This window comes from Chionomys nivalis, chromosome 24 (assembly GCF_950005125.1).
Source record: "Chionomys nivalis chromosome 24, mChiNiv1.1, whole genome shotgun sequence".
NCBI lineage: Eukaryota > Metazoa > Chordata > Mammalia > Rodentia > Cricetidae > Chionomys > Chionomys nivalis.
The window spans coordinates 18,468,396-18,496,327 of NC_080109.1; the positions used below are offsets into that span (position 1 = coordinate 18,468,396).

Here is a 27,932-nt window from a genome sequence, read left to right on the forward strand (position 1 = left end):
CACTGGTTTATAAACATGTTGATGAAAAAAACAGAAAACAAGCACTGAACCGTTTTGATTATGATGTAGTTCACTTGTTCACACTAAAAATCTCATTGCTTTAACATGAAAAAAAAAAAGAAAACAACACGCCAACCAAACGGATGCAGGCTAGCTTTCCTCCATGGAAAGAGCAGCCCAGTGCTCTCACGCCAGGGAATGTGAAAAGGGTGCTGCACATTTGTCCACACATTTGTCACCCTGAAAAGGCTTTGCAAGGACAATGAAACTGTTTTCTCACTTTAAAACCTAGCTACGGCACCAGCTGTTCGGAGCCATTTCTAAGAAAGGTTTTCTAAGGAGGAATCGCTCCTTTCCAAGAGTCTAGACCTCGTACACATAATGAAGTTCCCATGTCTTTAAAATTTGAATGCTTTTTGTGTAATTCGCTGTACTTATATTCCATGTTTAATTCAACCCAAATATATATGGGGGTAATCGTATGATTTGCCTCTTTTATTCGAAAGTCTGGGATTTCCTTAGCATAATTTCTCTGGCTTCTGATCAAATAGTCATCTATGTGTGAATGGCAGGAGCCTTTTCGAGTCTTACTGAGTTAGGTTAGAACACTAAAGCCAAGAGCTTTGTTAGCTTGTGTCAATCATTTGAGACTTAACTCCACTGGGTCTCCATCATGCCTGCCTCAGTCATGAGCTGATTGCTGTTAACATCAGTGCTCTATGGCTGCCAGAGGTCAAATGATACCTCTACTTTCAAATGAGGAAGGGTAAATAAAACAAGAAATGCAATCCTAAAATGAATCGGCCTGTAATATAACACATAAATTAAGTGGTTCTTATAGCCAGAAATTAAGGTTAAGTATACCCGATTCCATCATAGTCAAGGTCTGATCTTAAAAAGCTGAGTTTTCTATCTTAAGACAATTTCCTATCCACAATCCACAATAGGGGTTTACTTTCTGACCATTTTAATACCACCTGTATGCATTTGCTATGAAAGATAAATAAAAATCCTTCTCAGAGTGCCGAATTAAGTGTCAGTAAATATGACAACTAAATTTAAAAATTTCAGTTGCTTTCCTTATAATGCACAGGGGAAAACAGTTGTAGGTTTTTCCTCAGCTACCGCGGCATCTCTCACTTAAGAGGGCCTTAGCATGACTGACCTTCCTCATCTCAAGAAACAGAACAGACAGCAACAAAGGGATCATCGCCTTCGTATGCAAACAGACGAGTAAGCCAACTTCAGCAAAGTGTAAAGTGCATACAAATGCTACGCAGTTCTCCCACTCCTGCTGCTGTGTGCGATGCTGAGCTACAGAAACGGATGGTTCAGACTGAAACTGGAATCTTAACGACCAATAACCACTGAGTAAAGACCAGAAGGAACAGGGTGTGACTCACCCACTAGGCACAACATTCGCGCTGTGGTGGTTCTGCCAATGCAGTCACGTGGTATGTTACTTTGAAGAAAACTAGCTCTGTGAGCTGGAAGCATGACTCCGGAGAGGAAAGCAAAGCTGACTGAACTGGACTGCATTGTCGAAAGCAGATAGAATGCTCACTTAGTGGAAAGAATGGTCTTTAATGTTTGGCAAAAGTCTTTCCCAGCCCAGAGTAAACACAAAACAAGCAGGCTGGAGGGCTATATTTCACAGTGTACAAAGCAGTTCACATGGATGTTGCCATGGCAAAGGAAGCAAACATGTATCTGAGGTCATTTGAATGAGTAACTCACCTAGGAAGATATAAACTATCTATATAATGATCTGCAAAAGAAATTATCTAAAGTTGTACTAGCTACATTTTTAAAAAGTAGTTCTACATGGTTTGCTCTTCACAGACAATCTATTCACAGTATGCTTGACTACATTACATGTGAAATCATATGGCAAAAAGAAATTGAACCCAACAAAGAACAAGGGAAGATTCCCTACATGTGTCTTAAAATGCCCTGCAATTTTCACATTCAAAATTTTATGCATCTAATTCTAAAAAAATATTATATGGAATACTCTTAAGTTACACAAACTGATAATAATTTACTGTATTTTTCCACTCTAATAGGAGCAAATTACCACATACTTGAACAAAGTTAAAATAGTTACTATTTCTTTATAATAAATTTGATGTATAATTTACTTTACTTGTGCTTTTTGCACCAGTTTATAAATACAGTATAAGCAATACACAACCAAGACAGACACCAACATTAATAATTAAATTCAAAATAGCAAATACTTACCATACAAAATTAACAGTAAGTACACCTTTGATGAATTACCAGAGTCTTCTGGACTGTGGAGCCAGACTCTGGAAACCGTGTCAAGTCTAAGCACAGTAGAATCTAAGGCCAGCTGTGAGATTTGTTTATCTTTTTTTTTTCTCAAGTTGGCATGAGGTTCTGAAGAACCAAAACTGGACAGTTTTTACCAAAACTGGCAGTAAGTAAATGAACTGATTCCACCGTGGCTCTTCTGACCTCCAGTAGCTGTTGTACCTTCACGGAGAATCTGGTGAAAGAGCTTGCCACCAGAAACGAGGTTGAGTGCAGTCACTTCGAAGAGGCTCCCGCACATCTCTGAAGCCCTGAAGAAGCGGAAGTACTAAGCAACAATCTGTTTCAGCACCTTTGGACCACAAAACGAAAGCAAAGCAAAGTCCTTCATAACTGGGAACAAAGTTTATAAAGTGCTTATGAAATGATCAACATTTCAAATTAGAACGATGCGATTCAATGCTCGCCCCGCCCTCACAGGGGGATGCAGAGTGAATGTGTCATACTCCTGTGAGAACTGCCACATCTTTCAAATCAGTGGCTTGGTCTACCACAGGCTTAAAAAAAAATCATTCATTAATACATAAATATTTAAACCTACCGTACTTCATTCTTTATGTAAATATGAGATAAAAAAGCACCAGTTTCAAAAGGTCAGCTACCAACCACACTATCTGGAGTAGGCCTGCGTGATCCACATTTTACAACCTACTTCGAAAATGGTAAAACCAAACCACAACTTGTTTACTTGTTTAAATACCTCTGCAAGAAGGGTAGCATAAAATATAGGGAAACATAAATAACTCAAAAACCAAAGGAGACTTCTTATGATGACTAATAAATTTGATTTTCTGTTTCTCAGTGCAAACATAAACTTCGCGTCTTCTCTTTCAGATTCAAAAGTGTGAAGGGTGCGCACAGGGGGTCACTCCTTGCTGTGGCTGGTTACCTAGTGGAAAAGCAGAGTTAACTGTTACAGGAACAAACTTGTGCTGCAGATAATGCTTCCGCTCTCCTGTTCCTGTCAGGGACAGCCTCCAGTAAGGGGGAACAAATCAACTGGCTAGACCCCAGGCCAATAATCACACTGGGTGACCAAGTGTATTCTGTAGAGGGGACGCCTCCATGTGAGAATCTCACACCTGCCCCCAGTCTATGGGACACAGCAGAGCAGGCCAACATGCTCCCCGGCTCCTCGGGACTGACTTGTAAACACCGTAGCACTAACCTCTGCCTTCAGACTGTATTCTTGGAAAGAATATTGGCTCTAACACCTCATTCCATTTCATTGTTTAATCACAGATTATTTAATAGACCACACTGACTAAGTAACAGCTAGGGCAAAAAAAAATGTATGTACAAAGGAGTGTATTACGTACGTATGTAACAAAAGCAATCAAATAAAAAGAAGCTATCAACTTGATAGAAGAGGTATGGGAGGAGTTTAACGAAATGTAGCCAAGAGCTGCTAGACAAAAGAAAGGGAGGGGGAAGGTGATTTAATTCTATTTCAATTAGGAACATACTTAAAATGGTACCAAAGTGTTTATCTAATTTTTCTTTATCAATAAAAAATCAAGAGTCACATATCGAGGTAAGAGCTTGAATGATCAGAGAAGCAGAAGTCACCAGTGACCTCCTCTCTCTTCCATTCCTCAATCCAAAAGGGCTGCAAGCTCTCTCCACCCTGCCTTACTACTTCCTGTCTCCCATCTGTCTGCAGTCCTCTATGGTTAAGTTTGTTCAGCTCGTGGCTAGCTCTGCCCTCTGACTCAAAGCAAATGTTACTGTCAGAATGCGATCGAAACATCGCACAGCGTGGCACGGAGAACACCGTGCGGTCTCTGAGGAGTTCCCACCATTCCAGGCTTCTAGCTGCTGATTGCCACGTCGCCCCCAGCTCTGCGTGAGACGGGTACTTACTAGAAAGCTGCTTCTGGAGCTGTCGCACCAGGGCGGCTGTCTGTTGCTGCTGCTGGGTCTGCTGCAAGCCTTGCCTGGGGAACTGCAATTGCAACAAGGGGAAGGATGAATCAGCCACCATGTTACACAAGGCACCGGCTGCTCCTTGGGTTGCCTAATCCACTGCCACATGCCCAGAGTGGATAACCTTGTTTGTGTCTACAGTATACACAGCCGGTAAACAATGCCATTCAATATACAGGCGGTAAACAGTGCGTTCACGGAGGCCTTTATTTTGGAGTCTTGAAGTGCACATTACAGAGGTAGTCTATTCATTCAAAGACCACTGTCACCTCACTTGTCACCAGCCGGAGATCCCTCTTGCTGACAAATGCAAGCTCTCTGGTGTGGAGATCAGACCAATGCCTAAGGACCCCGTGGACAGAACGGAACCTGCTAGGCGGAACATGTGCTAGTGTAACCTCATTTGGATCATGACCTCCAGCTGACAGCCAGGGCAGGGCTAGCAGAGCCCAACACCAAGAACTCAGACTTGAAGGGGTTTTCTCGTGGTGCTGGGTGAGGGAGACCAGAAGTATAACAAGGGGGACGAAGAACCCATGTGCAGTTCCTCCCATCAAGCTCAGATGAGAAGCCGTGGCTGATGTTCGAGGGTGGAGGGAGACTGTTCAGCATTTGATAGAAGGAAAATTATTTTCTATCAAAATCACCAGCTGAACTCTGTCATTTCCGAACACTGGAAGTCAGACAGTGTTCAGCTCTTGCTTGTTTTTTTTCCTTCTTTCCTCCTTGGCTGCCTTCTGGTTGCCTGGAAAGGTCAGGATGCTCTGAAACAAGCTTCCCTTAGTCATACACACAGCACTGGTCCCTTCCCATTCACCTCAGTCTGTGCTGTGTTTGCCCGTCCCCCTGTACGGAATACCCTGCGGAGACTGGCACAGCACCCTAGAGAGCACCTCCTGAGATGGAAGGGTAGGAGCAGAAGCTGGCTAAGAAGGAGGTAGCCCTCTGCTGGCCAAGTGCATCCAAGGCAGGAAGGCCCAGGCTCTTCCACCTGGTAACCTGGATCTCTCCATCTCCTCTCTTCTGCCTCCACCAGGCTAAGAGGTCTGATATGCCTGGAACACATCTGAGTTGCTTTACCTTAGTCTGCCTCACATCTCTGAGGAGTTTTTAAAAAGACCATTCTCAGTGGGAATGCAACGTGATTATGTCTTCCTTGGAGATCGTCAGTATGACCGAAAGTAGCCTAGGGTTGTCAGCAGCGTAGGAAATAAAAATTCAGAATACTAAATGTGGATTTCAGATAACCGATGGATAATATTCATTTCACTAATATTCAATATTTCATGGGACAAAAATTGCATTTAGTCCACGTAGCCCAACAGGAGATTTGAGAAAACTCTTTTGCTAACTGCTTGCCTGAAATTCAAATTTAATTCAAAGTTCTAATTTAGATGGCATTGTCAAGCTGACTCTTAAGTTTATATGACATCTAAAGCCGATAAGCCATTTCCAATACCAGTGTCAGAGTTCTCCCACCCTCTCCACATAGAATAAAAACCATCCCATTACATGGAAAAGTCAGTAAGATAAGTGCTTTTTTAAAAAATCTCTTCTTTCAATGCTTATTCAGAATCCTACTTACCAATTCATTCTACATGCCCTGCACTATTCTAGTCACTATAAACAGATATGGCCACACTTAACCCTGATGCAGGACTATTCTAAATTTACCCAAACTGTTTGGAACAGATATTCTGGAGTTCAGTGTATGTCAAAGGTTAACTCTCACCATGTGATTTGGGCTGACCTTACCCTCCCTTCACCCTGTCCTTCTGCAGTCAAGCATCCCCATGGTTGCTCTATCTAGGATACATGGGAAGAGCTGGATGTCTGTTCTTGTCACCTTTGCTGTTTACCCTTGCACTTTCAGAGGTGTCTGAATTCAGGCATCAAACAGAAAGAACTATGAACCTTCACTACTAATATTCTCAAGATCCAGATGATCTGTGTCATTTGGCTTCTGAATCACAAGGGCACTCTGAAAACTACAGCGATTTCTCTGAACAGAACATATGAACTCCTTGAGGAAGACCATATAATATGCTTGCCTGTTGCTGTTGGCCAAAGATACAGTATTATTAACTAATGCTGCTGCCGTATACTTTTTTGAAAGGCAAAATGCAAAACAATAGGAGCCTTGCCTAAAGACCAATTTATTTCAGGTCACCTAATTAAGACAGCATAAAATGGAAAGAAAATACTTAGAGGCATGGTGTGAATATTATTTTCTTAAATGTTGGAAGCAGCTTTAAAGAAAATATGAACTACATCTGTCAAATTTAGCTAAAAATACTTTAATCATAACATATGAACCTTATAAAGATTGTAAGTCAGCAACTACAATTGTGGCAAAGATTGAGAGACCACAGATATTTCCCCAGGAAGAGCAGAGTCTACTGTCAGTGGTCCTTCCTTCACGGAAGACAAATGGCACAAGCATGGACACTAAGTTGTCTCTACAGTTAACTGATGGTCATGGGCTTTTCTTCACCTTCCATGCTCATTTCACAGAAAAGTCTCCTGATGACATCTTAAAGAGGTGACGATTTCTGTCTTATGGCACTTTTGACCTTAAAAACACTTTAGTACAGTAATCAAGTTGGCCAAGGGTGCTGGTAGTCACTGTCTACCATGACCCAACTACCATGCTATCAACTAAAGGGAACCAACCAAGGTAACAGTCAAAGGGGACAGGTCAAATACTGCCTTTCAAGGTCACTTACATTCACGCTTTCCACCATGGGCTCCCCAGATTTCTCTATCTTTTGATCTCTGTTAGGGCTTCAACTACATCATTCAAAATAAAAAGGCTATATAGTCCTAAACCCTAGTACCTTGGATTGTAAACTCACTTGGAGAGGGAGCCCTTCCAGAGGGAATCAAGTAAAAATGAACTTTATTATAATGGAACCTGATATATTAATGGTATTCTCATAAAAAGGGGGACATGGGCATACTGGTGCAAACAGCAAGGATGCTGTGTGAAGGTCAAGCAGAGTCTGGCTACCAAAGACAGCTGGTGCAGTGGGAGAAGCTGGAACAGACTGGCACAGGCTCGCCCACCAACACACAGAGGGAAGCAACATTGCTGACTCCCGATCTTTCACTTCCAGTTCCCAGAACCAAGAGAAAAAAAAAATTCCAATTTTAAGCTACGTTCATGCACTTTGTTCGGCAGTTCTAGCAAGCCAATTAAACCTCTGAAGCTTTTAGACTAAAAAGATAAAGCCACCACATGCTACCTGCCATGTACAACATTGCCCTTCAGCCATTTCCTATGATTCTCCGTTCCCTGGTGGCAAAGAGCACACTTCGCACTTTCATGACAAGCTCCCTAACACCTGATGGGGTGCTGGCTTCTACTGAATAAACCAAATGAACACTGAATTCCACTGTAACCACTGGCTGACAGGAAGTGGCCGGGCAAGTCACCAGGAGGGTGGTAACTGCTACTTACTCGTCCCTTAGTGCAGCACTGATCAGAACCCAGAGTCCAAGCCCACCCCTCCTCAGCAGCCAGCTCAACACTCTCTTCTCCAAACACAGGAACTGAATGGGGGAGTAGGCCCCAAACTAGAGATGGATCTGCTAGAGATGTTTATTATGAAGAATCCAAGGCATTGAAAAAATAGTAAATCTGAGAGAGTGAAAGTAATCAAAAGGAAATGTGAACTTTTTCCTTAAATCTCCTGAGGCCTTGTGCCCTTGCTACTGATATACACAAGTAGTTAAAAATATTTTTTACATCTGTTTGTTATTATGAGACAACCAAAAAGGGGTATAAAATACATACCAAAACACCTTTAACAGTACTATTTTTTTAAACTGGCAACATTCCAAAATTTTAACTGCAGAGGAATGGTTCAGCAACTGAAAAACACGATGACATCATCATCATATTTAAAAGTGTGTGTATATCCAGGTGCAGTACATTAACCCCAGTACTGGAGGCAGAGGCCGGCATCTCTGTTAGAGGCCACCCTTAGCTAGACTGTGAAATGCAGGGCAGCCAGAACTGCATAGCAGGACCCTGTCTCAGAGGGTGGGGGTTGGTGGGAAAGAGAAGGCTCAGTTAAAGCTAGGCTCACAACTAAATAAACAGTATAGGTACACAAGTGTGCTATATAAAGTACACCTGAGAAAGACTTCTGATGACGTGAACAGCTCTCAGTACCGACCACTCCTATAAACCTGGAATTTCTAATGCTGAAATTGAATACTTAGGTCTGAACATTTTAAGTTTCTTAGCGCATCCTAACACACACACACACACACACACACACACACACACACCATTTGGTCACTGTGCTGTAATAATGCCTGCTTGAATTATTTATGAGACTGATCTCTACTGAAACAATACTGTGTTTCCTGGTGAGAATTTAAACACTCTGCCAAATAGCACAAAAAAATGTTAAACAACCACTACTCACCTCCATTAAATTAACCATTAGTAAAGACTTTTATTTCTTTTAAGTTACTTTCTTATGAGCATCATGAGGAAAAATGTCATCTTCCATGCTCTGAATTACCTTGGGAAGGTAGTATATTAAGCCAGTGGGTGAAACACAATCTATAGCATTAAAAATCACCAAATAGCCAGACAGTGATGGCACACGCCTTTAATCCCGTGAGCTCGAGGCCTGCCTGGTCTACAGAGTGAGTTCCAGGACAGGCTCCAAAGCTACCTAGAGAAACCTTATTTCGAAAAACCGAAAAATAAAAAAATAAAAATCACCAATACTGCCTTAGAAATCCTTATTAGGTTTGCATGTTCTTTACATACCATAACTCAGTTAAATATTCACACAACTATGATCTAAGCATAAAATGCCAAGTTCCCTTTAATGAGCTCTGACTCAGAGGCAGTGAGTTCCTGGGGGTATCTTAGATGACTTCACATACCTCTGCTGTTACTTTCAACTGTAACTGGGAGGTTTAAAGAAACTTTCCTTCTAGACCTATCAGTACAGTTTAGTAACAGAATTAAGTTTCTTTGTTTACCCTATCCAAAATAACCACTAAAGGTGAGGCATTTGGGGCTGCCATCCATCAGGAATTATGGAGCACATGCTATGAACAGAGCACATGTTATACTTTCAACACGTCATTCTGCGTTTCTCAGACGTGGTAGTTTGAGTGAGAATGGTCTCCACTGACCCATATGTTTGAATAACTGATTCCCAGTTGGCAGGCTGTTTATGAAGAATTAGGGGAGGGTGGCCTTTTCGGAGGAGGTATGTCACTGGGGGTGAGTTTGGAGATTTCAAAAGCCCATGCCAGGCCCAGTCTTATGCTCTGCCTCTGGCCTACAGATTGGACGTCAGCACTCAGCCACCGTTCTAGCCCCCTGCCTGCCTGCTGCCTGCATGCCGTCTCACCACGATGGCCATGGACTCTGCCTCTAAAACTATGTGCAAGTCCCCAATAAAATAAAATGCTTTCTTTTATGTTGGCCTTCATCATGGTGTCTCTTCACAGCAATAGAAAAGTAACTAAGATATCATATTACGTATGGACTGAGGTAAGATTTAGTACCAGGTGAAAGAACATGCCTCACTCAGCCCGCAGCCTGCCCCAAATAAGCCTAATGTAGAGGGCAGAGGCTAACATCTGGTGTTATCCTCTGTTGCTTCCCCCACCCCTGTGATTTTTTGCACAGGTGCTCTCAGTGAATCTAGAGCTTGCCAATGGCTGAGCGGATGGGCCAGTGAGCTCTGGCAATCCTGCCCTCTGCTGGACTTAAAGGCACACTGCCAAGCCTGACTTGTTGCATTTTAGGTGTTGGGATCTGGAGTCAGGTTCTTGTGCTTTTGTGCCCAGGACTTTTCCAAATGAATCATCTCCTCAGCTCCTAAAGTCATTTCCTTATAAGTACCAATAACTTATCTTAGGATGGCAGCTATATATTCGTGGGGACTGAATGTTTAAACTCTCATTGTAAGAAAAGTCATAGATTAAATATAAATAACTATAGGTAATTTAAGCATAGGAATTGTATTGTTTGTGATAAACATAACATGCATATTTTTATTACATATCTGAGTCAAGTTTAAAATATGCAATAATTATCATATATTCAGCAATAATTGTAGTTCTAAATTTAAAGTTTATGTTTCTGTTAAAATGGTACTGTACTGTACAATCATCTTCTTGTTAGAAATTACTAGCTATACAAGCTACCATTCCCAAATTATTGGGTTCCTTACATTTAATAGAAAAGGACTCATCTGCATCATAAATCACTAGGAAGGCATAATTATGTGACAGTCACTTCCATCAGGATCACACGTAGTACCGCTAGTAACGAGAGCACCGCAGCATGGCAATCTTTGTTTTCCATCTGGATGAAAAGAGTTAGAATCTTCCCAGTCAGCATCAAATACTCAACATGCACTATCTGCAGAAACTTTGGTTTCTGTCAAAACACCTTTAGAATGTCTTGTGTATAGAAAGAAAATGGAGACTATTCTTAAGTTTTCTCCGTCTGGCATAATAACCTACTCAGCAGAAAGAAAAGTTTTCAGTGTTTCACAGCTTTGGGGATCAAACCCACGGTCTTGTATGTGCTGGGCAAAGGCCCCCTCCCACTGAGTTACAACTTCAGCCTTAGGAAAGATTGTTGGTGATTTTTTTTTTTAAAAAATCAGCAAATTTCACTAACTGATGCTATACAGCAACAAATAGTAAAGCTGGAATAAGAATTTTAAGTGCTCCTAGTAGTGGCAAAGGTTTAAAAGAAAGGGATCAAATGCTGGATTTCACTTTTAATAAATGCTTTCTGTAGCTGGAGAGATGGCTCAGCTTTAAGAGCCAACGTTCCTCTTCCATATGACCTAAGTTCAGCTCTTAGCAGCCACATCTCTTTAGGCAGCTAACAACTGCCTTCATCTTCAGTTCCAATGCCTTCTCTGGTCTCTGTTATACACTATACTCACAAGTATACCCCATCACTCAGACACACAAATATACAGATAAATAAAACAAATAAAATCCTTTAAAAAATATTTCTTTGTATTTGAAACATGAGTTAAAGATAGACAAACATCAAAGGGAAAGTTCTTTATTTGAGTGGAATACCATCACTAGAAACAAAACAAGCACTTGAAAGTAAGCGTTTTTTCTCCTATAGGGGAAATGGAAAAAGACAGCCATTGTCAACACTGGTGGGTGTGTGTCTGATGGGCAATAGGACAGATCGGATGAAATACTTAAAAAAGAGTGGATGGTAACTTTAAAATGGGAACCCAAGAGACCCCACTTCCATAGTGATTACAAAAATTCTTGTGATGCCCTGACTGGGTAAGGTGCAGCATCTCTTCAATACGTAAACTGGCTGATGTCAAGATTAAGCAGTAATTCAGGCTGAGTAACATTTACAAAATAAAACAGCTACCCCATCATCACTAAGACAAAGTGTGGGGCAGTGGGGAATTGGTGCAAATTCCACCTGAGAAAAGTAGACACGGAAGCTAAATAGTACACAATGAGGCCGAGCCAGGAAAACACAGGCAGTAAAGGATACTGAATTACCACCGCTGTAATCTGAGAAAAACCATGTATGCATCATAATACTGCATCAGTGTTCAACTTCTTGACTTCAGAAATAGTAGTCACGAATTTTTATGTTTGTGGGTTTGTTTGTTTTGCAGTGCTAAGGATCCAACCCAGGGCCTCATTCGTGCTAGGCAAGCACTCTGCTAACTGAACTACATCTCCGACCATCTTACTTTGGGGGGGGGGGGGGATTGCAATATTTAGCATTAAAGAGCTACATGGCTATAGCTTACTGATATGTGGAGATGGGGAGAATATGAGTGGGAACTAAAGGAAGACAGTGAATAAATAAGGAAGGAACGTGGCAACCAGGCACTCAGTTTGGTGAGTCTTTGTACTGTTCTTAAAACTTTTCTGTGGGTTTGGAATTATGTGAAAACATGCTAGAACTTACTTCCAGGTGGAACACTGGGTCTACAGGCAGCGTTCTATCTGAAAGTCTTTTTCTTTTCCTTACAGTATTTCAAAAAGTCATCCTAGCCCGCTCTATGCTCCTCGTGACCAAGAGCCAAGTTCCATATTGTCTCTACTTAAATAAAACAAAGCAAAAATGGTTGACGTAGATTGCAATAAATGTCATAAATATTTTTAAAACAAAAACAATCAAAGCTGGAAAAGCTAGAACTTTGGTATAAGGGAACTAAAAAATAGGACTCAGCTGGCCAGAGCAGCAAGTGTTGTATATTAGGGGACTCCCTCCTAGGATGACATCACAGTAGGAGAATCCTGGTTGGCTCAAGGCTAAACCAAGTGATTCTACTGACCCTCTCTAATGTGCTGCCGTGGCTCCATGCTACTTTTCTTCACTACAGACCCATGAAGCTGTTCCCCGAATCCTGCGGTGATAACCACCTGCACTGCTCACTACCAGTGGCAATGAGGATAGCAGCCTACAGGCCCCAGGGAGAACTCACAGGTAACAAGCCCTTGGAAATCACCGAAGCTTTCAAAACATCCGTAGTGTGTCCATGTCCCCAAATTCAACTTGAAAAGTTAGAGAAGTGGAATGTAGATTACGAACAACATGCAAATTCTTGCAGAAAATACTAACTGGATAAAAACAGATTTCATTTAATTCTTCAGGCCATTATTTTACACTTTCATGAACTCTAAGAACGTTATAAAAAAATCTAAGGAAGATAATCTTAACAAGCATATGAAATCATTCTTTACTATTTATAAAAAACGCTTCATAACTCACTGGTAAGGTTTTCATCCATTGAATGCTCTACTTTTTTTTTTCAAAAAGAAAAATGGTGTTATTAATTAATGTTTATTAAAGCAAATTTTTATTTGAATATTAAATTTTTTATTAGTGTATATTAATTATTCATTAAAAAATCAAGTATGTCAACTACTATATCAACCAAGCCCTGATAGACTTATAGGAAAACTGGCCAGGTATATCCAGATTGTTTCACTCTTAAAATTCCATGGCATTGCACAATGAACCTACTTTAAAGTAGAAACCCACATCCTGGTTCAGAAACATCAGGTCCTTACCAAAGGCTGCTGGGGCTGCATTGCTTGGAGACCAAGGGCCTGACTCTGGGGCTGTGAGGGCTGCTGGGGCTGGGGGGCCTGCTGGGGCTGCTGCATCTAGAAAGAAAGAAAAAGATTAGGGTAGACCCTTGAAATTGTGAAGCTAAGACATGTCTGAATAGCTTTTACTAATACACATTTTTATCTGTTCCATTGCAGCGAAATGATGGTTGGATATAGTCTCAAAAATGTGGCACAGGTGATTCTTGCATTGCCTGGACAGTGTATCATGTACTAAGAAAAACACAGGTGGTGGAGCCAACCACACACCCGGGCTGTGGGATACACTGAACAGCTTATTGCTAGGGCCACAATGAACAAAATGATATAAGACTGAATGAGTCACAAGATAAAGGATGCAATTTAGAGACATGGAAAACACAGGATGCAGAGGCTGCTGCTGCTAAAACCCTAAAACACAACATGCTGTTTACCGCAGACTGAACCTCTGGTGTTCATCACCCAACCCAGGGTCTCCTGCATCCTAGGCAAGCACTCTACTACTGAGGCACATCTCCAATAATGAAAGGTATTTCGGTAAATAGGATTATCCTCCAAAATAACCATATAGAGTATAGGAAATAAGCAGACACATGGGGCGATGGAGATGATTCTTTTCTAGTGTTAAGCACTCCGCGTTAACTACTGTGATGCTTTTAAATAATTGGCAATGGGATACAGTTTCTTTACGCCAGAAATCTCCAAACACATTGGCAGTGTGCTGTGATGGTGCTATGATGTTAATGAAGGCTATGACGTCATGAGGTAAAGGAGTGTTTTAGCTACACTAAAATCTGCAGGGATCACTGTCACACCAGTCAGTCACTGACAGAAATGTCATTATATGAAGCAAGACTGTACCCTTTCATCTCCATCTTTACTTTGTCAAACCTTGCTCTTCCTTCAAGTGTAAGATACAAATCTGTTCCTCCAAGAAACCTCCTCAGACCAACCCGAGTTCAAGCTGGCTTCCTTTGGCAGCCAGTGCTCACTGTCCAGGGACATCCTGTGCACTTACTGTTTCTCCTTCTTTCACATCCTCTGCCTGGCGACCCACAAGCTACCTTCTCACACTGCCAGGTGACACCCATCCTGGATTACCTTCTCTGATATTTAGGGGGATAGCTTTGGAGTCCACTTTTATTTCTTATAGAATATAAACTAGCCCACAGAAATTCTGAGATGACTTAGCAGCATGAAACTAGAAAGTATGTCCAGATTAAGTTGGCTTAAACACATAGCTCTTGGAAAACACTTCTAAGTCACAGAAGAAACCAAGTATGCATCACGTGAAAAGGCAACAACAACAAAAAAATCTTCTCTTAGTGGCCTTTAGTTACTCCATCCAAATACTTCATTTTGATGACCCAACTAGATTTTCTTTATATGTATTTTTTCAAATTTGTCTACATATTATTCCCCCAATTACTTGACTTTTTAAAAAAAAAAAAAAAAAGAGTAAGAACACCAACTAGGTAGTGTCAGATGTACAGTGTTTGTAGATTTGCCATCCCGGCAAAGGTCCAGATCGGGTGAGTCTCAACATAAACAATGGAGGTTGAACCAGAAGCATTACAATAAAAAGCCACCATCCACTTGGTTCTCTGCAAAAATCTTTCAAGAAAGAGGAACTTCTCGATTGATGACTTTTTTTCTTTATGCCAACAGTCAATCATAAAAAGAGGAATAAATGTAGTTGAGACACAGGAACAAGTTCCCTGCCTTTCTTTATCTCCAGGGGGATGTTGTTGATAAGAAATATTACTGGGGCATGCACTAACAGGTGAAAAAGGAACATGTCACCCAGTCAGGAAATGACTTATTTGCAACCTTGAAAACGCCCTTGGAAGGCAGAGAGAGATAAGTAAGCAACACAATAAGGTTCCTTGGTGAGTTGGAAGTAACAAATCTTAAAACAGAGATATTCAAATAGCTGTCATGAAAAATATTTCCAAACTTGTAGAAAGGTGGATTAAGAGCATATCATTCTCTGTTGAATAGTTATCTTAGTAAAAATATTGGAAATTACATCAAACCAGTGCTTTACTTGAATTTTCTTATTTAAACCTTGATACACGGGTAAATAATCTTTCCATTTTATTAATGACAAAACTCAAGAGTGGGTTTTTTGTTTTTGTTTTTTCCACCTTGGCAATAGCATCTATACAATGAACAGGATTATACATTGGTAGGCTACACTAACCCAAACCAGTTATCATATATTATTAATAATATATCACAGCTTTCAAAATAGTATATCCAAAATGAAGATGTGATAATAACTACCTTATAAATTGGAGCTCAGTGCTAGAGGGTTTGTTTTGACTTCTTGTTTACATTTAGATATAATCAACTACAATTTTGCAGATCATACTACATTCAGACTTTAACTGCACTTGGGCTCATGGTTTAAATTCTTAGGGAACTACTTTTTTTCTTTCTCTCTTTCCAATGGAGAAGTTGAGACACACAATTTCCTTTGTGTTCCTTTCTGCATGACTGCTTTCTTGCCCGTTTCCCTCACAGAGCATAGATAGCTCTCCCCTCATATATACCCTGTTCCATGAGATTCCAAATCTCCCAGTATTTCTATGTAGTCCATAAAAATAAAGCTGCATCTCATTTTGGACCGGAAAAGAGAGTCCATTTAACAGTCTTTTCAAGAAATCTCCGACACAAAAACATCACTTATTAATAATAAAAAAAGAAAAATCTGGCACAGATTTAACATAATAGCCAGACTGCCAGCTTTCTCTTCCTCCTTCATTCCAGTGCTGGGTATTAAACCCAGGGCCCTGTGTATGCCGGGCAGGAGCTTTGCCAATGAGCCACATCCTCACCCATATATTGGAACAAGGAAATCAGAAACAAGAATGTGCTGAGGGAGGGGCTGTTTACCAGGAAGTGTCAAGTCTTTATACCCTCTGGACTCTAAGACAGAACCCTCCAAGGATGTAATCTCTGCTACTCTAACCCCGTGGCTTAAATAGAGCAGAAGTGTGATAGAAACACAATGTTACTAAACATCAAATGGTGGAAAGCTATGCTTGTTCCTATTTCTCCCTCATGTGTATGAAATTTTGCATTCAAACTGTAGGTCTTTAGTCCATCAGTGTTGAGGTGAGGTGAGGTCCACATTTAAACTAAAGTATGTGCGTGCCCCCTGAAGCTTTGGGAAAGGGAAATGGTTGTGTGAAATGGAGTCTCCTGCTCACAGCCTGGCAGGTACAGAGAAAACTCTACCTTATTGGAACTACAGTGTACTAGTACTAGCTAAGTTGCTAGTGTCAAATACACAGGGCTCCTTGGAACTTAATACTTCAGTCTAAAGAGTCTTTCATTATGAGAGTCTGTGTCTGTACTACTGGAAGGGATGGCATTGCCCTCACCTCCCTGCCCCATACCTGGAGGAGTCTCTGCTGCTGTCGAACTTGCGGCTGTCTGGGCCTCAATGGGTCCTGAGGCAGGGGCACCGAGGGGAGGGTGGGATGTGCGGGAGTCAGCACAGCATCAATTCCCCCGCCCACCAGAGGGCTCTGCTGTAGAGCCTGGTGGTTCAGTCTGGCAAAGAATAATGCAACTTGTGTTCAGGAACCAGGCGTACCATTGAAGTGTCAATCAGTGCCTCCAGCATTTTACACACATCCACCAAGAAACAATTCGTGTTCAGTAATCATGTGTACAATTAAAAATGGGGAAGGGCCAGAGGATCAGATAACACATCTGACCACATTGGAAAAAAAAAAAAAAGAAAAAGAAGATCGTAAGCATACTACTTCAGACCAAGTAGCAATCATACAGAAATTACTTCTAAAAAAACCCAATTGTTAGCAATAAGCAAAATAAGTTACTATTTACTTTGGAGCAGGCCACGAGTGGAAAGGCTGAACAGTAGTATTTTATTACTCCTTACATATCCCTGTGAGCCAGTAGCTTTATTATCTAACTTTAAAAATGAAGGAAGATCGAGAGATCACTAAGCTCACCTAAAAGACAAACGGCACAGGTGGGATCTGAACCCGGAATTTTTGAGCAACGAAGCTCCTGTTACTGAGCTTTGTCATGCTGCGGCTTACTTATAAAAATGGGAAAGCATGTTTTACACATTAGCTTATTTCCCATAATGTGCTACCATCCACCTCCCTACTTTTCAGACAGCAATTACCTTGAGCAGATGTGTAGGCAGTCACTGACAGGAGCACATGGGAGCTAAGCTGCGATCCACTTTACAGTGTAGAACTTTACCAACCTAACTCTTCTGCACTTTATTATCCAATGGGATTGGATAATGTGTTAATGATCATGATTTTTATCTGTGCCATCCAGTGAAATGGCCTTTAGCGACTAGGACCAGTTACACGACTATCAGATCTTAGAGCTAAACAAAACCACAAAGCTCCTTGGTCAAAACAACAGTGTTTCAAGAGATGGCAGAGAACATCTAGTTGAAGATGGAGCTTCTACAAACACCAGGTCTCCGTGTCACTGCATAGACCACGAACCTCAAAGCTAGCCATGCCGGCCACTGCTGGCTAGGGAGCACTTGGAATATGATCAATGTGCCTGCAGAACTGAACGCTAAGTCAATTTTAATTAACTGAAGTTTAGCCATGCATGGACAGCAGCTACAACGATGAGCAGTACAGACACACTCTAGGTGAAGGGGATGCGATTCGAACAAGAACCAGGGGAGTCTAGCGTGAGTCATCGCTGAGGTGGAAAAGAGAGAAACAAAGCTGGAGCAAAACTCTGTCAAGCGCCACCTACGATTCGTACTACGACATAAACTGTATGGTTCCGAGCAGCAAACTCTAGTAAATTAGCACTGCTAACAACGATCCATAGTTTTATCGGACACTTTTAATAAAAAAAAAAATCTCTCGAGTAAAAGGAAAAAAAGGGAAGAACACTAGCACTAACATACTGGTGTCATCTGAAAATCTTAAAACAGTACACATTGGAAGAAGTAAGTCAAAACTACAGTGTTCTTGAATGGAAGAATTTGGAACCTCTACTGCATGTAGATAAAAATGAGATGTCAGGACGCAAATATAGGAGCTCAAAAACCGTCACAGTGTCAAATGCCTGGAAGAAGCGTAACAAACCCAAGGCCGAGCGGGTTTACTATTGCAATTACTTCAACAGGTATCACCTCTGAGAGCCAGCTACGGGCTGCAGGTACGGCGAGGCCTGCTGCTGCGCGTAGCCACTTGGCTGCTGCTGCAGCTGGCGGAGTCTTTCCATCAGTGCTGGGCTGGAATGTGCGGCCGGATAGGCTCTGGAGTTGTAGCTGGGGGAGAGGACCACACCTCCAGACTGCTGCGGAGCTGCCTGTTGCAAAGGCATCTGTGTCCCATACATTGTGTAGCCCTGGGGCATGGTCTGCAGGAAGGCATAAAGGGAGAAGTCAGTGCTGCCATTAGCACCCGGATCCCCACCACTAAGAAATGGGGGTGGGTGGGGCAGGAAGCCCAAGCTGAAATTCATGGTCAGCAATGGCTCTAATGATTCAAAATACGAGGATGGCTACTCTGTAGGCAAACAAAATCTGACCAGAAACCCACAGAATAGGCTGGTTGGGCAGTGATTTCACAGAAATATCTAGCTCAAAATAACTAAATATTCATTTGGCTTTTGAGTTGCTTATTTTTGGACTAGGAAAGGCATCTTTCTATATAGAAATAACCAGCAAGGTAGCTACATGTTCAGTGCACAGATGGCGGCAACATCCAACAAAACCCAAACAATATCACTGTCATCTAAAGTACAGAGCACACTATCCCTTTAATACAATTACCTATTTCTCTAAACCTTGACACCTACATAAAACACACACACACACACACACACACACACACAGAGTTTTCTGGATCGTAAGATACAATTCACTGAACAGAGGGCAGTCTATCCTCTGGGTCCTCGGAACACCACATATTAAAGCAGCTTAAGGACTATGACTCTGAAGACAAGGGTGATACACAATAAACACGCACCAGCCTCAGGACCCTGTAAGCCAAACACGGCTCCCCTTTCAGTTGTATACACAGAATAAACTGCCATCTCCAATACAAGCCTTGCCGGACCAGACCTTTCTGTATTAAAGGAAAGGCATAAGGGTGTAAGGATGCAGAAACAATAAAACTACGAGGGGAGGGGTGGATAAAGGCCTGCAGGTTTTAAAGGTGAGCGCACCACTTCCTGAACATTTTCTGGGTATATATAGGTTAATTCCATGTCAACTGGAATCCTACATCTTTCCTCTTGATCTTACAAAGAGGAAGCTATACCTCAGCGTAGCACAAATGTCATACAGTTACTGAGCCAACAGCACCTGTACTGTGACCCGACTCATGGGCCCATTACCTTGTTCTACTATGATTCCTCACAGAAGATATCTTTGAATATGTAAATTTCTATAGCAAATCATGCCATTACGCATTACATCATAAACAACTCTGAGATTCTTAAACAATTAATTAATTAACTTTGAACGATATAAGCATGGCTCGCCTCGATCCTCCTGCCTCTGCTTCTGGGTGCATGTTATAGGTGTGTACCACCGCCTTGGCTCAAGTGCTTTAATATCTTGCATCAGAAGACAAAAAGTCTGAATTTATTTACATTTATAATTGAGGAATTTCCTAGGCAATCCTGAGACTTATTCAACAGTTACTGTTCTGAGACTGTGAAGCAGAAGTACTTTCTTGATCTAGTTGATCACCAGTTTCCTTGATCTCCTACTCCCAACAAACGGCATTAAAACATGAAGAAAGTAGCTTTGCTTCAAAGCCAATGCGGGTACCTGTGCTTGTTGCAGCCCTGGATACTGAGGGAGCTGAGGGGAGGGCCGTGATTGTGCAGTAAAGAGAGCAGCCTGGTCCCCTGGCTGGCCCTGGAAAACAAAATCAAGACAAAGTCCGTAACTGCAAGAACTTCATTTCAGCTTCTAGATAGAACTTACAGATTTCGGACCAGGTTCAAGACAATTTCCCACCCACTCCCTATGTGGGCAGACTACTGACCTCTCCAGTCTAGAAAGGTTACCATGAGCAAGTCTCTCAGCCAAGACTTTCTCAAATGACTCTCTGGGTACAGGAAGGGCACAGATGCTTCTCTGGGCCTGGAAGAGTCTCTAAAGTGTGTCGTTCCATCACAGGCACTACCCACGTCCTCTGAAGAGGCATGGTATCTGCTCACCACATACAAAATCCCCAGGGCTTCTGAATGAAGCCCTGTCATCGTGATCTAAAGACTGTCTTCAGTTGTGACATCTGAGGAAATGTTAATACCCGCTAAGACTCGGTGATGAGGGATGCTCAATGAAACTATCCTAGGCCAACAGCAAATACTATTCCAACCAACTACATGTAGAATAAAACCAGCTACCATCTGTGAACCAGTCTTAATTCAATATACTTTGGCCTTTAGAATGTTAATCATTATAGACAGCTATACATGAACTTTATCTTCTGGTTACACAAATTATTTTATGGAAGCTTGCAGTGATAATTACAAAGAAAAGAAAAGAAAAGAAAGTCTAGTTTCACATCATCCCTGGATTTCCCCAAGACTTAATTATCAGGAAGAAATAAGTTTACTGTGTAATTATTTTACTGCTGTCTCACATAAAAAGTGCTAAATTATAGTTGCATGAAACCATTTTAGTGTGCTTTGGGAAAAGTAAATATATTGCTAACAAAGAGAAGGGATAAATATGTAGTTTAGGTAGGAGAATGCCAATAGTAACCATAATAAGAATGCAACGTGTGTCAGGCCTGGGCTGCCTGAAAGACCTTGCCTAAACTCCAGTGATCTGACGCAAAAGCTAGGGCATCCCCACTGGAGTAGATACTTCCAAGTGTAACACTGAGGGTGAAAGGACTTAAACACCCATGGGTGCTGATTCTTTAAGGACGAGTCACTTAAAATAGTCCCATAACAAATCTGAAAGAAAATGTATCTTTGTAGTTGTTAATGAGACACTGAAACCAAATGTATTATACACCAGATTGATTGAGTCTTGTGCTCTCCACATGAAAATCAGTAGATGGCCAAAAAACAAACAAACAAACAAACAAACAAACAAACAAACAAACAAAAAAAACCAAAAACAACAACAACAACAACAAAATGAACTCAATGGCATCTTTGGAGGTTTCTGGTCTCATATCAAATCAGGGCTTCTTAAATTTTTATTTTGTTTTTATTTTATTTTATTTATTATTCTTTACCCTATAGGCCATTTGTCTATATATAATGGCTTTAGGTTTTATGTTTTTATAGAATTCCTGAGTGTGCAAAGAGGTGGCCCCCCCCCGCCCCCCTTGTTTCTCTGTATTACAGTCCTAGCTGTCCTGGAACTAGCTCCTGCAGACCAGGCTGGCCTTGAACTCACAGAGATCCGCCTGTCTCTGCCTCCCGAATGCTGGGATTAAAGGTGTGCGCCAACACTGCCCGGCTCTCATTACTCTCTTAAGTGCAACCCTGTCACCATAAGATTGGAACTAAGAACAGCTGCCAAGATTCCCAGTTTGGGCTCATTGGGCAGCTAATTTATCTTCTCCCAGTCTCCAATGTTTCTTAGTCCTCAAAAGTCCATGCTGAGGAACCATTAAACCAAGGACAGATCTTTAATATCATTCCTTCAATCTGTAATTCTTGACATTAGTATTATACAAGGTCTCTGAAATAGCGCTGTGCTTTTGTGTGGTAAAAACACACGTGAACTGCCAGGTCTGCAGACTGAAAGAACACTCGACTACTATAAGTAAGTTAGAATCCTGGGAATGACAGCTGACCATGTCGAAGCCATTTCAAGTCAGAGGGAAACAGGGTGTATGCACAGCTACACACACACACACACACACACACACACAGCATAGCTAATGCTTTAATCCTCCACTAACTACTGAAGATCAATATGGAATACACTACAACTAATAATGTTATCTGTCTCAGTCCTTAGGTGACATGCTTGCTGGCAAATAATAGCTGAGGTTATGGAAATTTAAGAAATATAAACTATAAATTACTTTCCACATTAAAAAATCCACAGGAGTCACCAAGATAACGGTGTTACAAACTCTACAAGAACCATGGAGGGAGCTGAAGAGATGGCTCAGTGGTTGAGAGCACGGGCCCCTCTTCCAGATGACCTGGTTCAATTCCCAGTGCCCACATGGTATCTCACAACTGTTTGGAATTCAATTTCTGGGGGACCTGAAACCCTTACACAGACACACAAATAGGCAAGACACTAATGCACACAAAATAAAATTAAATCATAAAAAGAAGCGTGAAAGAAAAACTAAATAAAGATGAGGTGTTCGTGTGTGAATATATTATGTTCCATTCCCCTATATCAGTGAAATAAAAATAGAGGAAATTCTATTCAAGTGCTAAAATGTTATCTTACATGTATTTTCCCATAACAAAAAATATTCCTTGGTGGTGGTAGTAGTAGTAGTAGCATTAGTAGTGATGATGATGATGATGATGATGATGATGATAACAACAACACAAGCCAGTACTGTTAATGAATCTCCTAGCAAAAACAGCTTTATTTATAAATCCTCATTTGGAATCTACTGAGTGCTCACAGCTGAAATGATACACAGGATATGAATCAAAGCTTTGGTCATCATAGGAGACTGGTCTGTTTTGACTACTAAAACAGATACAGAGAAATGCTATCAGGTTCTAGTGACAAGCTACACACAGGGGATGTTTTTAGAAAGCCTTCCCTTCAAGTATAATTCAACTAAGATCAGCATTGTTGCCAACATTAATTTCTAAACGCACCGGATGTACTTCAAAGTAAACATACTGCAAACATGTGCCTCCTCTACAGTATGTTCTAGTAACATGCCTAGACATGATGGACTTAACTACTGAAATAGTCATTAAATTCCTAATACAGGAAAGTAGTAAAAAGAGCTTAAAAGTAGAGAAATGATACGAATTTCTATTTATTTGAATGAATATAAAAACAAAAAACATTCATTTGACTTTAAACAAAATGTTTTGCCTGCTGTAACATCTGCTCCCCCCCCCAAAAAAAACAGAATTGATTGATTGATGAATGATTCATACAAATTGTTTTCTTTTGAACAATAGTATCAACCTGACAATAATAATGTTTAATTCAAGCTTTTAATGAATAATATCCTTACATGCTTGCTTCTTCATAAGCATAAAGCCTTAAGAAAAATTAAGGATTCAGAGGCATTTTTGAACTTGCTTTACTAAGACGACTGTTAGAGAAACTTCCTACGCGGTAAGCTTGTAATAATCCAAATATTTTCAAAGCTGGAATATTGTACCACTATAGAATATTACTCATCCAAATGTCATAAGCAAGCTGGCTTACACTCACACCTATGGTTTCTATTCTAATGTTTCTTTGATGTATATTGTGGGTTTGCTTATTCAGAAACCTAACATTAATTTAATGCAGAGCATGCGTTCTTGGCAAAGCCAAAGAGATGAAATCTTATAACATATATTCTCAAGAACTGTACTCAAAAAGCGACCCCAAAACCAACAGAATATATTCTTCATCCAAGAAAGAAAACAGAGATGATGCATTTTGATAAAATCTGGAAACAGCTGCTAGACTTGATCTTAACCAAAAGGTACCTATCCATTTCTACTACCAGTGGGAATCTCGGCTGCTTCTGTTTGGAGGCTATAGGAATTAAGTCATTCCTGACCTACAGTTTTATGGACATGCGCCACATACATTTTGCTCTGGGAAGCCCTTCTGCCTATATGTTTCTTTTACTGGTTAATGAATAAATCTGCTTTCAGCCAATGGCTTACCAGAGTAAAGCCAGACTAAAAGGGATATATAGAGGATATATAGAGGAAGTAGGCAGAGTCAGGGGAAGTCAAATAGCTGCTGCTAAGGACAGAGGCGCTAGAACCTTTCTGGTAAGCCACAGCCACATGGCGATACACAGATTGATAGAAATGGTTTAACCAACGATACAAGAGCTAGCTAACAATATGCTTAAGTCATTGGCCAAGCAGTGTTGTAATTAATACAGATTTCTGTGTGGTTATTTTGGTTCTGGGAAGCTGGGAATGAACAAGCAGCCTCCTACCTATACATTTTTCTTAGAAATAAACTTCTTCAAAGTCAACTGTTGGGTTACCAGGCAGTCTTGCTCAGCTTTAGCTATCCCACCAAAAACATTATTCCTCTTGTGGCAATCTTATTATAGATGATTAATGCAAGTATACAAGAAACACAACTGACATGTTTTTATCCACTTTTAATGATTAAGGTACTTAAGAGAGGGTGATTCTGTGGGCTAGGAACTTCAACTAAGTAAGATGCAAGCATGATGCTAACAGAAGGAGATATACACAGCAGGTACCATCTTTGAGCACTTACGATGAGCCAGCCACTGTGTCATGGGTTGCTACCTGTGACAAATCACTAGTTTTACAATCAATCACACTATCCCTGTGTTAGCACCAGCTAGTGGATGAGACTGCATCACAGAGCCACTGTGTCATAGCTACTGAATCTCTTCTAAATAAGACAGTAAAGAAAAACAGAGGTCAATCACTTCCTGGATGAAGTCAGAAACAAAGAATGAAAACAGGTTTTGTTAGCAAATCATCTTTGGTTATGTCAACTGGGGCTACTGCTATAAGAGACACTCAGTTACAATTATTAGCATCACATCAAGCAGTTAGAGTAGATACTAAGACAGCATCTTCAGACATCCGTAAAGCCATTAAAGGGATCTGTCACAGAAAATTGCAGGACTGATGGAAGCTCAATTCTAGCCTACGGGGAGACTAGAAGGTTATTCGCTATTTATTTCAGTTTTCACCTTGTGTCAAATAAGGAGCAGGATTCTGCAGAAAGCATCTTTTTATTACAGGGGAAGACAGTGCAGACACTGTAAGGACTGAGATGCTTGCAGACTTCAACATGTATTGCACATCTTCTGTGCATTTAGGTTTCCCAAATGGGCATATTCCAGAAGTACTCACAGGGACAGCTAAGGCAGGACTGTGTGGGTGAGAATCACACTGCTGAGGGTAGGGTTCCTGGGAAGTTCCTGACACCTGAGACTGGCTCCATAAGTCATGCGTGTGTTCATCTACTAAACACACCTAGATTTCTAACGTGTGCCCAATAGGCAAAAGGATGATTTTAAAAAAAAAGACTCTAAAGCCCGATGCCTGACCCTATATGAGAAGCCATCAAGCATCGCTACAGAACAGCCACAGCTAAACCTGGGATGTATCTTGTAAAATTCCAGGACCAGTCATAAACATCTCTGTGCGTGTGTTTGTCATGATTAGTGATTAGAAAAAGCCAGTTGTGCCCAGCATCACTGTAACAAGTTATCAATATAATTTATATTTCACACAATTCTACCTTTACTCTAGATTTCAAATGATTATCCAAAGGGGATTTCTTTCCCTCTACAACATATTTTGCTATATTACAGATATATTAATAACAAATATTAGTGAGGTCACTTGAAAAGGAATGGCCCCCACGGGGTCATATATTTGAATGCTTGGGCATTAGGGGGTGGCGCTACTTGAAGGAGATCAGGAGATGTAGTCTCGTTACAGTAGGTGTGACCTTGTTAGAGGAAGTATGTCACTGGGAGGGGTAGGCTTTGGGGTTTGAGAAGCCCAATCCAGACGCAACGAATCTCTCTTTTCCTGCTGCCTGTGGATCCAGATGTTAAACTCTTGGCTCCTTCTCCAGCACCATGTCCATCTGCATGCTGCTATACTCCCAGCAATGCTGAAGATAAACTAAACCTCTGAAACTGTAAGCAAGTCCCAATTAAATGCTTTTCTTTATAGGAGTTGCCATGGTCATGGTGCCTCTTCACAGCAATAGTTAAGAGAACTACCTATTAGAAGACAGGGTAGGAGCTCACCATCCCATAATAGCACCCAAGCACCATGCAGGCACTCTATGTGTATCTTGTTTATTCTGCAGGGTTCCTGCCTACATGGCTACATACCTACGCGGTTCTCTTTCTCCTGAGAGGGGTTGGAGAGTTAGCTCAAGGGTAGGCAGTTACACAAAGACCCTGGCTTGATGTCGAGAAAAGTTCATAGTCCTCCTCCATTAGCCAACACATGAAGAAGAATGGCATAAAGGGGCTTATCTGGCTGGGCAGTGGTGGTTTACACCTTTAATCCCACCACTTGGGAGGCGGAGATAAGCAGATCTCTGAGTTCAAGGGCAGCCTGGTCTACAGAGTGAGTTCTAGGACACCCAGGGTGGTTACATAGAGAAACTCTTTCAAAAACAAACAAACAAACAAATTGGTTATTAGTCAGGAAGTCACTGGGACCATTTAATTGTTGAAGAATGTTGAGCCGGCTGATCCCGTGAAGCTGATTTTCTCTCTGAAGACAATGTTTAGGACGCTGAAAGTTAAAACAACTGGGGTGAAGAACAGAACACAACGAAATCAAAATGCTGGCACAGAATTAGCGCAAAAACACACAGACGCCTACCAGTTCCTATGCTTTCAATTAGCACAATTCTGCAGGGAAAAAAAAAAGACACTGAGGTATGTCTGAGTGTTTGGAGGCAGCCACCAGAGAGGCCTTTCAGGTCACAGGCCTGCAGGGATACTGCTGACTGCACTATCTCACTGAGTTCCTTACTTGTCATGGATATTAGGAAGTGAACCTTAGAGAAAGGCATGTTTGCCTATGTTTACCTGTATGCCAGTGACCTTTGCTCCAGTGCTCAGAACTACTTTCAGTAACTCAGAGCTGAACTCAGAGTGGAAGTGGGGTACAATTAAGAGAAGTTCAGCATTGTGATGGAAGAGCAAGCAGATGCAGAAACAAAGAGGCAAACTTATTTAGGCTCCATTGTCTTTAAAAGAAGACGGGTTCGTTCTGGTGGAACGGTGTGTCAATTCCTGGTAGTAATGTCTTAGTTCCTCTTAGGAATCTGAAGCAAGACTGTGTCTGCTCACCCTCCAAGCACAGCTAAAACTGCAGTGAGGTTTGAAATGGCCCCAAATGCGTTGCCTATTTGAACAAAATCAGTAATATTCTTAAAGTATTTTACTCGAGTTCTCATTGTCTGTGTGCACTAAGCAACCCTTGCCCATTTTGCCTGATATCTAAGTAGCTTAAGCAGTAGGTGAAGTCAGGAGAAACCCAGTCCAGAACTTCTGCTTAACTTCCTTATGTAGGCCAGTTCACAGCTGTTTAAAAAGGCAACGTAAAGACTCCATGAAGAATCTGGTCCCCACTTCCTCCTATCTCCAGGTGGAATGCGGGTGTGCTTTGTACACAGCAGCCAGGTGTGCAAAGCCAAGACCAGGGCAATTCAAAAGTGCCAGAGTCCTGGCTACTGTGAAGTTTTCTTGTTCCTCTAGAGCAGGATACACATGTAGACTGGGTAACACAAAGGTGCTCACTCATCACAGGGTTGCCGTGGGGTCTAAAGAACAGCCACGCTGAAAATGCTCGTGACTATTTGGGCATAGTAAGTGCTCTGTTATCAGTAAGTGGTCTGTTATCAGAACACTGCAACTGGAAAACACACACAAATA

The 27,932-nt window shown here is 41.3% G+C and overlaps 1 protein-coding gene across 8 annotated transcripts in view; it reads right to left on the reverse strand.

Annotated features, from left to right (window-relative positions):
* Positions 1-732: 732 nt before the first annotated feature.
* Med12l (mediator complex subunit 12L) overlaps positions 733-27,932 on the reverse strand; it is a 297,109-nt gene continuing 269,909 nt past the window's right edge. For 7 of the 8 annotated variants that reach the window (XM_057756832.1, XM_057756830.1, XM_057756835.1 and 4 more), the window contains 6 exons: positions 20,168-20,257; positions 18,518-18,747; positions 16,770-16,926; positions 13,327-13,422; positions 4,201-4,282; positions 733-3,226 (listed from right to left, as the gene is read on the reverse strand). In XM_057756832.1, coding sequence (XP_057612815.1) covers positions 3,174-3,226; positions 4,201-4,282; positions 13,327-13,422; positions 16,770-16,926; positions 18,518-18,747; positions 20,168-20,257 — 708 coding nt within the window. In that variant the 3' untranslated portion in view covers positions 733-3,173. The remainder of the gene's footprint in view (positions 3,227-4,200; positions 4,283-13,326; positions 13,423-16,769; positions 16,927-18,517; positions 18,748-20,167; positions 20,258-27,932) is intronic. The other variant, XM_057756833.1, reaches the window with a different exon arrangement.